General features: G+C 37.1%; 1 protein-coding gene across 12 annotated transcripts in view; it reads right to left on the reverse strand.

Annotated features, from left to right (window-relative positions):
• The window catches only part of NBEA (neurobeachin), a 674,173-nt gene that overhangs the window by 182,936 nt on the left and 476,405 nt on the right, over nucleotides 1-14,832 (reverse strand). The window contains exon 42 of one of the 12 annotated variants that reach the window (XM_072795463.1): nucleotides 12,969-13,688. The exons of the other annotated variants lie outside the window; for them this stretch is intronic. Coding sequence (XP_072651564.1) covers nucleotides 13,104-13,688 — 585 coding nt within the window. The 3' untranslated portion in view covers nucleotides 12,969-13,103. Of the gene's footprint in view, nucleotides 1-12,968; nucleotides 13,689-14,832 lie in introns of those variants that run through there. 12 annotated transcript variants of the gene reach the window in all.

Genomic DNA, 14,832 nt, shown 5'->3' on the forward strand with positions numbered 1-14,832 from the left:
AGGGTAAACACCTGAAGGGCATAAGGGAAAATGTCATGCAGATACTGGAAGCAGAGAGAACTCCATTATTAAGGAACCAGTAAATGCACAGGTCCTGATGCGAGTGGGGGCCAGGGTGCTTGGTGAAGACAGAGTAATGGCAATGGTCTTAGGCAATGATGTAAGATGGTTAAGGGTGGTGGTGGTGGGGGCGGAGAAACAGAATGGCAAGGTGCTGGTTGTAGAGCGAATAAGAATCTAGATTTTTTTACTCTGAGATGGGAAGCCATCAGGGAATTCTAAAAAAGTTGGCATGATCTGACCTTCATTTTTAACAGATCTCTCTGGCTGCTATGTCAAGAAAAGAGTAAAAAGGATGTAGCAAGAATGGAGTAAGGAAGGAAACCAAGACACCTCTTGCATAACTAATAGCACACATAAGAGATAATGGTGACTTGGCCAGGACTGAAACTATAAAGTTGGTGAGAGGCAATCAGATTCTGGAGGATTTGCTGATGCACTGGATGTGCGGTATGAAAGCAAGAGGGGAGTTAAGAATGGCAGCCAGCCTGTTGGCCCAACAACTGGAGAAAAGGATTGTCCTTTACTGAGGCGAAGACTGCAGGAGAAGCAGGCTGGGGTTGCAGAGCAGGCGCTAGGTTTGGATAGGTTATGTCTGATACACACCTTCCATGTGTGAAAAGACATCGGGGAGACAGCTGAGAGGAGAGGTCTTGGCTGAAGCTACAAATTTGAGAATCATCGATATATTTATTTTATTAGGGGGTACAGGATAATCATTCACTCATTCAGCCACCATTGAGTATCTGCTGTATGCTATCAAAACAACCAGTAGAATTAAATTTTTTCACTGGGAATTATAGGACAGATGATACTCATTTCATTATTCATCAATAAACACTCACGATGCTAGGTAAGCTCAGGGGTCTAGGGACAGAAAAAGCTGGATTAGAATCCTAGTTCTGCAGTTCTGTATAGACGTGGGTAATACAAGTTAAGAAAACATTCTAAGCTTTTTTATATGTATTAATTTAATATGTGCAACAATGATGTAGATATTATTACTCCTACATTACAGAAGAGAAAACGAACTTAGGATAAGCTTAGTGTGATGACCAAAAAAGTGAGCCCTAGAGCCTGGATTCATTGGGGCTGGCTGGACAGTTTCGATTCTGCAAGTTCCTAAATCTGCAAACTTGGAGGAGTTACTTGACGTCCCTGTGCTCAGGTTCTCAACAATGAAATGATGGCACCAGGATCTACTGCAGATGCTGCTCAGAAGATGAAGGCACAGTCACGCACAGTTCAAGGATCAAGCACAGTACCTAGCATATCATAAGAACTCACTATTAGCTAATTATATCAAGCCCATTTGTCTCTCAGAGATGTAAGAATTAGGAAAAAAAAAATTATTGCCTTCGAGCCCAGGCAATGATCATCACCTGCAACTTTTTCCTTCAACGTTCTAAGACATGTTATTTGAGTGTTTAGGTGACTTTCAGGCAGAGGGTTAAAGATGAGGAAGATGAGGAACTATATGCTCATCTTGAGGCATATAGTTAAGCCTAGGATTTACCAGAGGCAGCATTAAATGTCTTGTAATGAAGATCAGGGAACCTCTAACCGGTTCCTAAGTCATTACTTAGGCAGTGGAGCTGGTGATCTAACTCTTTTAGGTATTTCAGTGCCTCTGATGAAGTGGTACTTGCCCTCAAAGTATTTATTATCTGGGCTCTAGCGGAGGGTGAATTTTAAATACTGGGATCACGAGGTAACAGTAAGAACTCAACAAGGAATTATGCTAGAGTTTCTAGACCACAGGGGAGCGAGTATGGCACAGGCTACAAAAGCCTACCTACCTACCTGAAGGACTTCAGGATCTTATTTACTGAGCACAAGGCTTTAATTAAGTTATAGCCTTCGTGCGTTGGCAATCGTGTCTGTCCTCATTCTACTACGCCCTCAGTAAGCTACCAGATCTTAACCTGCACAACAGAAATGCCACTCATTGAAACAGTTATAACAGGAGAGGAAAGCAAGTTGATGGGATTTAAAGTGTTACAGGCCACTGAATCACTGACTACTTGGTGAGGGCATGTAGAGAAATGTCATTCTCAACACGGCTAGCACCGCGTAGCCACAGCAATGAAACAGTCTGGAAACATGAAGGCTGTTCATAAGGATTTTTAAAAACATCTTTGGATTTCCTTTGGAAACCTAATTCAGGAATAGGAATCTTCCATTAGTGATTTTCAGTTATATTTTTCTTACAGGTTTATTTCCCAGGGATACATATATACATATATATTTTTTAAGAGGCTCTTATCACTTGATACCATCTATCCCCTTATCTATTCACAGGTGCCATTAACTTTTTGAGATACACACAAAAACAAAAGATAGTGAAGAACTGGCATTCCCCTCAACTCTGGGGACTAACAAACACTACAAACTTTTACTTTGAAATATTTTTCTCAGCATTTCAAATACCCAAGTTGTGTTGAATGCCCATCAAACAAACATAAAAATAGGGTGGCGGTATCAACACAGTGCCAGCAAAAAAAAATTGGTGTATATTATGATTTGGATAATTCTCAGGACTCAGACAAGAGCATACGAATAAATCATTTAGAGAATTAGCTATGTTCCAGGCTTCATTAGTTCTAATTATCCCCCAAATATGCTCAGCAGAATGCACTTGGGTCAGCTGGGACTGACACACAATAGGGTAGGCAACTTATAAACTCCTCAAAGCACAGAAAGAGTTCATAAAACAACCGCTTGTGCATTTAGATTCATGTGATAACACCTCTTATTGCATAAGCCACCAGATGAAACAGATGGGGCCGCTCTACACTTTAGAATGTTTCTTTTGTAAAAATACTGGACTTCTTATTCTCCCTTCGAGACACAAACTGCAAGAAAGCCAAATCTGAGGCCAGCTCTCTGTGTTTGATTGCCTAGATGTCACAGCAATAGTAAATAATGTATTAATAAAATATCCTCATTTAGAGAAAAAAAAACTTGGCAAATAAAAATGTGAGCTCACACTCAGAGAAATTGAAGGCTTTAAAATAAATAACACATCACATAAAAAGGTGTGTTTTTTTTTAATGACTCTGCGCATTTTATCAAAATACTTAATATTGGTTACCTTTTCCTATTTCATCTTCTGGTTATGGTTTTCCAGCAATGTGTTCATTACTTAGAGAAAGCTTATTTATTCTACATTCAGCAATTCACTCTGGGTTATTATATATTCTAATTTAGGCATTGCTTTTGAAGAAAATACTAGAGTAGAACAGGTCCTGATTGGTGGAACTACTTTAGCTTAATAAATATTTTTTCTCATTGACTCTTTTATTAAATATATCACTCTAAAAAAGCATTTGCCCCTGTTCATATCGAGTTATTTAGAAACTATTGTTATCAAAAATTATCACTGGGATCAATATGAAATTAGTGGATCAATATGAAAATTATTCCAATAACATTATAAGACTCTATGAACATGTTTATTTATATTAAATATATATCAGTTTTTCTGTGCATTGTTCAAACATATAGGAAACTTGTAGATTCCATCTGTAGACAAAAAAATGGTTGATAAAGCAAAACGATAAATACGCCAAAATATATAAAGCACACTGTATACCAAGTGGGGATTATTAGTTACGTATTTTGATAATGCTGTAAGAAACTTAAAGGATTTCAAGTGTTTGACAAAAAACTACATAAAAGCTGTGGAATACTTAGTGAACTTAATCTATCCACATATCTTAAGTGGATTAGCCTCTTTATATACCTAGCTGAGCAAAAATAGTAGATTCATTATAGTTAAATTCCATTTTGTTATGAATGTTCTGTGTACAGCCCATAACAACTTTTAGGAGAGAACTATTTATGCCTGTTAATTCTTACTCAAAACAATAACATAACTTATTATTGTAAGTCAAACCACGGAAAAAACAGCTAAAACTGGTAAGATACAATGAATTGGAAACACGTACTTAGGATTCCATAACATATGTTTAAACAAATATGATATTTGTTGGCATATAGCTCAGCAATTACCAACAGGGTTATGGAGGTGCCCCTCAAAAATGAGTATGACAAAGGCCTCTCCACTCTATATTCACCAATCTACTCTGGGAGTAATGATTTTAGGCAACACACTTGAAAAAAAATGATGTATGAGAATGGATCTTGAGTGGTGAGGTGACTTAAAATATGCTGTTGATGTAATGGCTGAAAGTCAGAGCATACTCAATTTGGTATCTTAGATACCAAATTTTAAAAAAGAACTTATTTCTGTTAAAGGAATAAGGCTATACAGAAGATACTAAAAGGTTAAAGTTTAATATTAATATTGGCTCAATATTAAGAAACGCTTTCTGGAGTGCCTGGCTGGCACAGTTTGCAAGAGCATGTGACTCCTGATCTCGGGGTCGTGAGTTCGGGCCCCACATTGGGTGTAGAGATTACTTAAATAAATAAAACTTTAAAAAAAAGAGAAGAGCTTTCTAACCATCAGAACTGTGTATAAGTGCGAGTAGCTCTCTGAGTAGACAATGAATTTCTCATCAGTAGATGTAAAAGTAGAGGCTGGATGACCATCCCTTTAGTAGTGTTCTAGGGAAGGTTCGGGCAATTAACGAAGAGGGCTGCATTATGTTCTCTTCTAAAGTTTTCTTCTTGCCCTGATAGAAAATATCGACTCATGGAGTAGAATTAGGTTCTTCCTCCCAGTTCTGATTGCATGATATATTTTAATAAAATGGTCATTGTAAATTCTAGTAAAATACAACTTAACAATAAGCATTAGTACTGATTAGTAATTGTACGTAGCGTTCTATAAATTAAAACATATAAAGATGGAGCATTCACAACATGAACAGAAATATCATTGATAAAAATTCTTAAATTGTGTTATCTATACTGAATAAAAAAAAGCACCTGGCATAAAAATAGCTTCTTGGAAACAACTGTATTTTAATTCATGATAACGGAGTTTTTAACGTGTCTTAAACTGAAAGACATACAATGCTGTGGCTTCTATAACCCACTGATGTCACAGAGAAAATCATATGTATAAGAATATATGGATATTTTATTCAAGTAATTTCTGAACTGTTTCTCTTCATCATTTTTATGAAGGTATATCCCATTAATCTTAGGTTTTATCAAGAAAGGTTTCTTTGGGTGAATTTTTCCAATTTGATGTTCATTAAACAGTACCTATGTTTTCTAAATAGTTTCTCCCTATGTGATAAATCAATACGTTATTACCATAAGATGAAAATTTGTAATATAAAAACTGCCTCACTATTTACTGAATTAAAAGCCTCCTAACAAAGTGCTTAATCTTTAAAACTCACCAAACAATCATATTCTTAATGTAAATGTAAGCCTGTAGTTTCTTTTCAGAATAGCACTTACTTATACCCCATCAGTAATTGCTAAAAATTACCTCCAGGTACCGACAGCACAGACATGCATACATGCCTTTGCACACACATGTGTACATCTACACGTCTGCAATATACAGTCTAGATGCTGCAGTGCTGAAAGCAGCTGCAGACAAACCTAGTTCTGCAATTACTTTTGTGACCCCTACTAACACACTTAACCTTTCTAAATCTCAGTCTCTATTTGCAAGTGGGAACTAATATTTGTTGTGAAGATTAAATGTGATCAAATACTCATTAAGTTTTGGTCCTCATTCCTTACCACCTGCGAGGTCTCAACTCACTGAAATATTTTAAGTATCAAGTGAAATAACACATATAAAAGTCTTTTGTAAACCTAAAAGAATGTTGCAATTGTATCATCTCATTTAATAGACAATTTATCCTCTGGATTACATAATGGTTAATAGTGATCATTATTATTATTATTTTTTTTGGGCGGGGGGGGGAGTGGCAGAAGAAGCCAGAGAGAGAGAATCTGAAGCAGGCTCCATGCTCAGTGACAAATCCAAGGCGGAGCTCAATCTCAGGATCCTGAGATAATGACCTGACCTGAAATCAAGAGTCAAGAGTCAGATGCTTACCACTTAACTGACTAAGCCACCCAGGTACCATTATTGTTTTGAATAATCCATGTAGGTGTATGTATCATAATATAATGACAAATTTCTATAGAACAAATGAGCAACTTGAAACAAAAGCTCAAGTTGGAAAATAGGGAAAACAATCATTAGCAATGATGATTCCCTAAATCGTTTTGGAATAATCCACAGATTTTTTTTTTTTTTAAACCATTTATCTAGAACAGGCTGGGCCTATACACCCAGTGGGAGAACAGAGGCTTTACCACTCTTCACTCAGGTGAAGAGAAAGAAAGAATACATTTTTCCCTCAAAATTACACCAGCCTATTTTCTAGCCTAAGTAATTTGGATAATTCTCTCAATAATTCACACTACCTGAGTAATATGCAGAGTTTAAATACACATTCTGGTGCAGCTGTTAAGTATATTTTCCCTAGCGTTTCTCATTTAAGAATATTACAGCCTTCAAGGATAAAACAATGTCAATGATACCAAAATTGGAAAAAAATTTAAAAAGTGAGTCTGTTATTTGATATTGTTCTGATTTTTGTTTTTAAAGATACAGATATTGAAACTATCATAGCTGATAATTTCATTCTGACATGAGTTTAAAAGGTTAAGTTACTATCTGAAGAAAGGTAATCTGGTTGCCTTTCACGGCAGCCTGCAAGCTCTGCAATCTGCATAGAGAGGGGCATTTGTCATCATTAGCTGAGCTGTGACAGCTGGCACCCAGGGTGTCCCAGAATCAAGAAGTGGCAGAGAGACTCTCAGTTTAGGTTGCCATTAAGTGTAGTAGGTTTCTGGAGGATCAAGTATATTTTATGAAAAGCTTTGTGATGTAACTAACAGCAGTGAACATATTTGAATTTTTCTTAACATGGATAATACAATGATAGCACATAATTAGCAGGTTGCCTCTAGACAACAAGATGCCAGATTACAGTATGAATAAACATCTACTGCCTGCCACTTACAGAGGGAGAATCGTTTGCAGCACCCAAAGAGCTCCAGCACACCGGGTTTTTTTCAAGGTTGGATCAGGGTGATCAATGATTGAGTATACTCAAAGAAACAAACTGAAGATGGAGAGAATAGTTTTCAGTTGTATTTTAAATTTAGCTGTAAACAATGCACAATTTCTTAGGAATGAGCTCCACCGCACACACCCATTATAGTACCCATCCTTTTGATAACAACGAACATGAAAATTAAAATCATTCATCCAGATGCAATCCTCCAACTGTCTGAGGTGATTTAATTGGTTCTAAGTATTTAAAAATAATCCTCAGCCAAAGTTTAAATCAGAATCATTTGGGGGTTTTGACTACAAGTCTGAAACAGTTGTGATGAACACATCCGGAAAAGAATTTTTAAGGACTTTACAATTTTATACATGTTTATCTTGTTAGTGCAAAACCATATAGAGCAAAGGAAAGTTTAAGTTAAAAAAACAGGTTGATCGGATCTTTGGAAAAATAAGAATGCTACAACCCCTTTAAAAATCATCAATGTTTGCAAACATAATCAATAACACTAGGTTTTATATTATTATGTAAACTAGTTTTCCACAAATAAAACTAATTTTTGTGTTAATGTAAAATCTATGCAAATACATGCAGTCATTTATCAGGAAAGCTGACAAGCATTCCATATTGGAGGGGGAAATGGAACTGCCTCAAGAATAGAGGCAATTAATTATTTCTGTATTTTTTCTTCTTCTGTCTTGAGGCACAAAAGTTATCCATCCAGTTAAAACAGCAAATGAAATAAAGAGATTTTTTTTTTTTTATTTAAACACATATGGCTTTTGCCTGCAATACTGATCACCACAAGGTCTACAGATGCCCGTGGCTAAATTGTACACTGGCAGATGTACACAGGGGAAAACTGTGCTAATGCAGCGTGGAGAGCAAAACAAATGAAGAACTGAATTTGCTAGTAAAAGAAAAAAAAAAAAAAAGCAAAAACCCCCAAACCAAAAAAAAGAACCCCTAAAATTCTCCTCCAACCCCCAGTATATTTTGCAATTTGGTTACCAAACACAGGTTGGGATCACAAAAAATTTGACCATTGTCTGTTGCAGGAAAGTGGAAAGCAATTTTAAATACATGAAAGTGTTTTTATGTATACACATGCATATGTGTATATGCATATCCAATCTTGAACATGGGATATTACAACCTGGTGGCTCCAAGAATCCTATATTTAGTAGCCGTTTCCCTTTAACAGGTAAAATAAATGTATAGAGGCCAATTTGGTCTTTCATTTTTTGAAATACTGGTGTGTGTGTGTGTGTGTGTGTGTGTACAAGCACAGCTATTTTGCAAACCATAAAAAGAATATACTTTATAAAAATGGTTTAAGATTATTAAGAAAGCAATAACTTCTTTCTTAATAGGCCTGTAAGCATGCATAACATTAACATTTCTATTGTAATTGCCAAATAAAAATATAAAATAGAAAGCATTTAAATAATTTTATATTTTGAGGAAAGAAAAACAAGACTAGTTGTATTATTCCAAGTTGTAAAAAGGCAAAATACTTGAAAGAGCACCATGGTCAATGAATATGTCTGCTCTCCTACAATTGAAGCACTCTTTGTTTGGAGTATTTATAATCATCTAAATTTAAATGACAATGTATATTTATATAAAATTAGGATTAGAAGCATATGCTCCAAGAACGTGTATATGTTAATTAATATTAGCTCTAATAAACTCCTTGGCCTTGTCCCCCACCACTCAAAGGGAGGATTAATTTACTGAACACGTAAAGTACAATGTAATTTAAATACTGAAAGGAGATTCATTTCTCCAGTGACATAAAACTAGTAACATAATCAATATACCTCAAATGTTGCTAATTTCTATGAGGAATCCCAGTTCCTTAATATGTATTTTGATGTGCAAATATAAACTGTATTCGTAAGTCTAATACACACATTCATGCTAGTGTAATAAACATTAGTGGTTCCTTTGAAAAATTAATCTTTTACCAAGCATTAAGGTGACATATATTACATTTAAACAACTTTTATGTAAAACAAAAATTGTGAACCTATTGCTTGTCTATCTGAAATATCATTTCATACTCTGCCTTTATATCAGTGCTATTGGATTAAAACTAGTCTTAAATTAGAAGCAAGATGAAATAATAAATTCTAGAGGAATAAATAAAGATTTACCATCTAAAGATTTTTTTGACATAAAACATCCAAATGCTTATAAATGAATCTTAAAATTTATGGATTAAAAAGTAAAACCGGGGCAAGGGGAAACTTTTCTGGCAATGGAAATGTTCTATGTCTGTGCCAGACGCTATATGACTGTATATATATATTTGTTAAAATTCAGAGAATGGCACATTCATTTGGGGAAAAAAACATAGAACAGATAGTACTGTACACAAAATACATATCAATAAACCTGACTTAAATAATAAAAACATAGATTTCACATAAAGATAAAATAAAGCTATACTTTCTATTTCATTGGCTTCACAATTTTTATTAGAAAGAGTTCTGTCTTGCAAACTCTTGATGCTCTTCATGCTTTTGATCTAGATGTGTAGATAGACTGAAAAAACACATAGATGAAAAAGTATTAACTACTCATTAGTACTTTGACTTGATATTTTTGACAAATCATGGAAAATCAGGCTTTTTAGAAATAATATGCATTTGTATACTAAAATGTATATGATTAGAATAGTGGAAATAATCCTACATAAGTGGAAATGAAATCATTATTTAGATGGTGTATTCTCAGATGTTTATAATCTCTATATCTATATGTAAAACTATAAAGGAAATTCCTATTCATAAACCAATTACCTTCTTTTTCTATAAAGCATTTATTTTGTTACATAAAATATATATGATAAGAAGTAATAGCTTTTCATTTAATGTAATTATTCTCTTAAATTATTACTCCAGTTGCCGATCATTAAAAAAAAAAAAAAAACTTCGTTTAGAGGAATTGCTTTGTTCATTAAAAAGTAAGCTTCCGAACTGTAAATTAGACATAGAAAAGATTAGACATGCAATCGCTGAATGTTGATTATCTACATACCATACTCTAGTCTCAAGGTCATGTTGAATATTTTCAGTGGCTTAATCACATACAGTATGGAACAGTAATGAGAACTGTGCAGTCCTGGATGACCCACTACAGATGTACAGATTAAGACACTAATTGCATCTGAGTCCATTGTTTTCTTTAAGTGCAATAAAACTGTAATGTGCCAAGAGTACTAAGGCTGTGGTCACATACACAAATGTCTGTGAATCCGCGTGATTTAGGGGTTAAGGAATACCTGGTTTTCATATATTCATTAAGAAAAGAATCGCGTGAGCCCATTTATCTTGTCAAAAAATTTCTATAATATCCAAATGAAAAAGAGAGGCTGAAATCTAACAAAATGAATCTGAATTTTCTACATCATAAAGATGACAGTGACTTTCTGACAGGTCCGTGAGGAACTGGAATATTGGAATCAATACTTTCTCCCTAACACTCGGTAAAAAAATGACCCTAAAATCCTTAAATTTCTGTAAAGAGTTAGAGATCACAGTCTATTTTGAATAAGAAAATTTTTTGGTTGATAGCCTTCCCCTCAAATTCTTAAGTTTACAGATGCAACATTTAAAACATCTTACACCTCCATGTACACATTCAAATGAAGTGGGGAAATGGAGACGATTATGTAAATAACCCAGGCTTTCGATTTCTTTTTCTCCCCAAAGCAACGCTTTGGCCTGAATTACCCAGAATCACTACAGATCTGCAAATCCGGCAGTGGTCACAATTCTTTTAAAGTACTCTTCGAACTTCCATCTTTAATCTCAAAGTTACTTTCTTTCCAACAATAACAAATTTACTGTGGTGGTGGTGGGGGAAGTAGTCCCCACAACAAATGTTGACTAGAGGACCTATATGGGGGGGGGGGGGGGGGGTGGGGGGTGGGTGGGGTGGGGTGTTGAGCAAAACTGAGGCTGCAGCCCTGATCATTCAGGTGAAGAATTAAGGAAATAATGTTTTGAAGAACTTCAATTATCAGGGTGCTCCAGCTGAAACAGCAAAACAAGGCCTAAACTGTGTCAACAGTGACCTCAATTCTCTGCTTTTTTTTGTCAAAAACCTGATATTAAAATATAAAATAATTGTTTTTAAGAAATCACTGAAACTTTTGAAGCTCTCAAGCTATTTTGTTTCAAGTATTCTTATACAAGGAGTTACAACTGGAAGAAAGGTAGAGATGCCATCAAATTAGATTACCAGAAAAACTCCCTCTATTTTACTTTATTTAATGTGACACATAAAGAAAACCCTGCACAAATATCTGTCTTTAATTTCTCTAGTGTAAAAAAAGAAATATATTGTGTCTGGCAGAATGAAGCAGATGAAATAGCCTGGGTGCATTTACAAAACGAAGTGGGGGAGGCAGAAATCAGATGCGCACAATGAGCCTTCAAAGCCACTCCAGCAGTAGGGATAAATAATTTAATAAACTCAACTTCATATTCTTTTTATCTCCCCAGTGTAATAAGCACATATTAAAAAAATAAAACTTTAAGTTCATGAATACTTGTGAATAGAAGAGCAGCCAGCAAATATGAAAAAACACAAAACAATATCTATGTGAGCATTTAACATGTATATGCATATTCCCTAACAGATACATTTTTCCAGAGGAAATGGCTTAAATTTATGAACATGTAATTCAAATTTAAACTAGTTTTTTTAAAAAAAACACAGAAACCTTGCATTGCTACACTTCTCAACATAATAGTTTTTCTTTAAACCTAATAAGGTGACTATTTATGCATTACATTGTGTATCCCATGTAAATTAAGTAGGTTTACAGAAGAGGGGGAATAAGTTACTTGGGCAACAGTACTTGAGGAAAAAATTATTTTGCCATTATTATTTTGAATGTTTTGAAATGTTAAGGATCACAACATTTAATAGTATTATATTCATTAATGCTACTACATTTATGATAATGGTGTGTTTGTGACTTTTTGGGATTCTTTTCCTAAATGGTGCATTTTTAAATCAACGTTGCCTAGTAACCTAAGTAAATGAAATGAAAAAGTCAAGTTAGTTGGACCTTAAAATCTCAAATATCATTCAAATGTAAGCAGCTCAAACTATCATTAAATCATGAGATTCTTGGCTTTTTTCTTCGATTAGGTCAGTTTTCTTCAATTATCATTCTATTATTAGCTCATGTCAAAGATGCCTGCACAGCATACCACTGAAAACAATTAAGCATTTATATCCTAAAGCATGGGACACACACAAGCTTTTATCCAAGTACCAAGATGATATTTATAGTAAGAAAATAATATAAGTAAGACTGGAATCATTGGAGTTGTTTTATAACTTCCCAATTAAGTAAATAAATTGATGTTAAGCTATCTCCAGGTAGTACATCATCCTGTGAAATAACCAGTTCAATAGGTCAAATGATGTTTCAAAGGAAATTTGAAACTATCACAAAACTATCTCCGGAGCCCAGATGAAAAACGGCCGAATTACATAAAAATACACTATATATATTAAATTCCTCTCCATAGGTCATTTCAATTAAAAAAAAAAATTAAGGGACGGAAAAACACCGTCCTCCAATAGTTTAACCTTCCCTTCCACAATGAGAGGTGTCCAAGATCACCGAAAGGATTCGGCTACAGAAGGCAATTCATTTCACGTGTTCAGTGTAATAGAAAATCACTGTGTTGCAGCACCAAGGAGCACTTGCACTCGGGTAGTATTCCGGGGCGCCGGGTCACCTCGTGGTCCAGCGGGCGGGGAATCCTGTGTTATGTAAATCACTGTCAGCTCCCAGCGCCGAGGGCGCCGGCGGAGGCGGCCGCAGAGCGCGGGGCCGGTGTCCCTGAAACAGAAGGACTTCACTTCCCTGGAACGTTCTAGGACTCACGAGTTTCTTGGCCCTTTTCTCACCATCCATTTTTCTTCTTCAAAGTGCAAATCGTCAGTGAAAAGGCCCTGGTTACACCAATTAGCTTGCACAGAGTGCGCCGGTGTTTAGCTTCGCCTTAACCCAATTAAGCCGCACAGCGAGCCCCGACGACGCGCCACCTGCGCGCAGCCCCGGCGAGGCCCGCCCGCGCCCCTCGCGCCCGTCCCGGCCTCCGCGCCCCGGGCTTCCCGCAGGGGCCCCAGCGGCCGAGGGCCGAGGGCCGAGGGCCGAGGGCCTGGCGGAGCCTCTTTGCTCCGACGCCGAGGGAGGGCGCGCCGGGCGCAGGGCGGGCGGCCGCGGAGCGGGAAGCCGGCGGGCGGGGGCCGGGGCCTGCAGCACAGGGGGGACCCTGAGGACCCCGAGGACCCCGAGGACGGTAGGGAGTAACGCGCACACAACGGGGGGGAAAACCAGCCAACCACCAGCACCCCCCCCCCCCCCCGGGGCCGGAGAGGGGTAAGAAGCTGGCCCGGGAGCGCGCAGCGGCGGCGCGAGGGAGAGCGGGCGGGCGCCGGGTGCGGGCCGGAGAGGGCTTTTCCCCAGGGGCCCGCACGTCTTCGCCTTCTGGGCCGCGCGGGCTCTCCGCCTCGGATTTGCCTCTTCTTCCTCTTCCAGCTGCCAAAAGGTAGCAGTGCGTTCACCCGCAAAGCCTGCAAAACGGGGAGGGGTTTGTTCGGGTGTTCCCAGTCCCTGCTCCTAGGGGAATGGAAGGCTCCTGGGGAATAGAGGAGATGATGCCCTGAGCCCCAAATCTAATGTACTATTTTAAGCTAAATCAGAATCCATCACTCTTGGATAAGGAGAAAGTAAATAATATGTGGCTCTGGGATGCTCGTACCTGTGCAAAATTAATTAATTAATTAATCGAAAGCTGGAGAAAAAAATGTGGGAGCCCTGAACAAGATCTTGTTGAAAGTGGCTCCGAAAGAAAATGCCTACAGACCCTGTTAGTAGGAGTTACAAAATTTTGCTGGAAATACTCTTAATTTTAAAGACATGGCATCTAAATTTAAGGTAGGCAAGAAAAATCTGCCTAGGTTTTAAAACCACTACGTAATCCCTAAATGGTATTTATTTCCTTTCCTGTGCATTAAGGACACAATTGGTATCACGGGGGGGGGGGGGGGGGGGGGGCGGGAAACCCAAACCAAAAACATGTTCTATGGAAATCCATTTCCCCCTCCCGTTTCAAGGTTCCAAAATGTAGAAATGTTGATTTCTTTCAAAGTCTTCCAAAATGATACTTAAATTTAAAAAGCCTGGATGACTGCAAATTAGTTTTCTTTCAAAATCTTACCTGATTTTTCCCTCAACCAAATCACATGAAATCATATACGATTGAAAGTCTACTGTCAGGTCACCACTAAGGATACTTGAGAAAGAGGTATATCCTTAATCATACATCAATAAGCAAGCCAGAAACCCTAAACCTGAACATTTTCAGAACAGTTATCTGCCAGTAGGTCTCATCTCTAGGATCTTGCCTTGATTTCACATATGAAAATACAGCTCACTATGAACTCATATTGTAATCATCTCTCCATCACAAAGATAAGTTATTTTTAAAATATTTCTACAATGGGTACAAAACTTACTGTCCTGATTATGTTGGGCAAAACTATCAAAGTACAAAGAGGGCTGCAGTTGGGGAGAGGGGGGAGTAACACTAAACATTTTTTAAACATCCTAACTTAAACTGGAGTAGACAACATCTAACAAAGCAATAATTTCCAGATTCCTTTCAACAACTGCAAATGAGGGGGAGGAAAAAGAGATAAAACACGGCGTAATGTA

Source organism: Canis lupus, chromosome 24 (genome assembly GCF_048164855.1).
Source record: "Canis lupus baileyi chromosome 24, mCanLup2.hap1, whole genome shotgun sequence".
Taxonomy (NCBI): domain Eukaryota; kingdom Metazoa; phylum Chordata; class Mammalia; order Carnivora; family Canidae; genus Canis; species Canis lupus.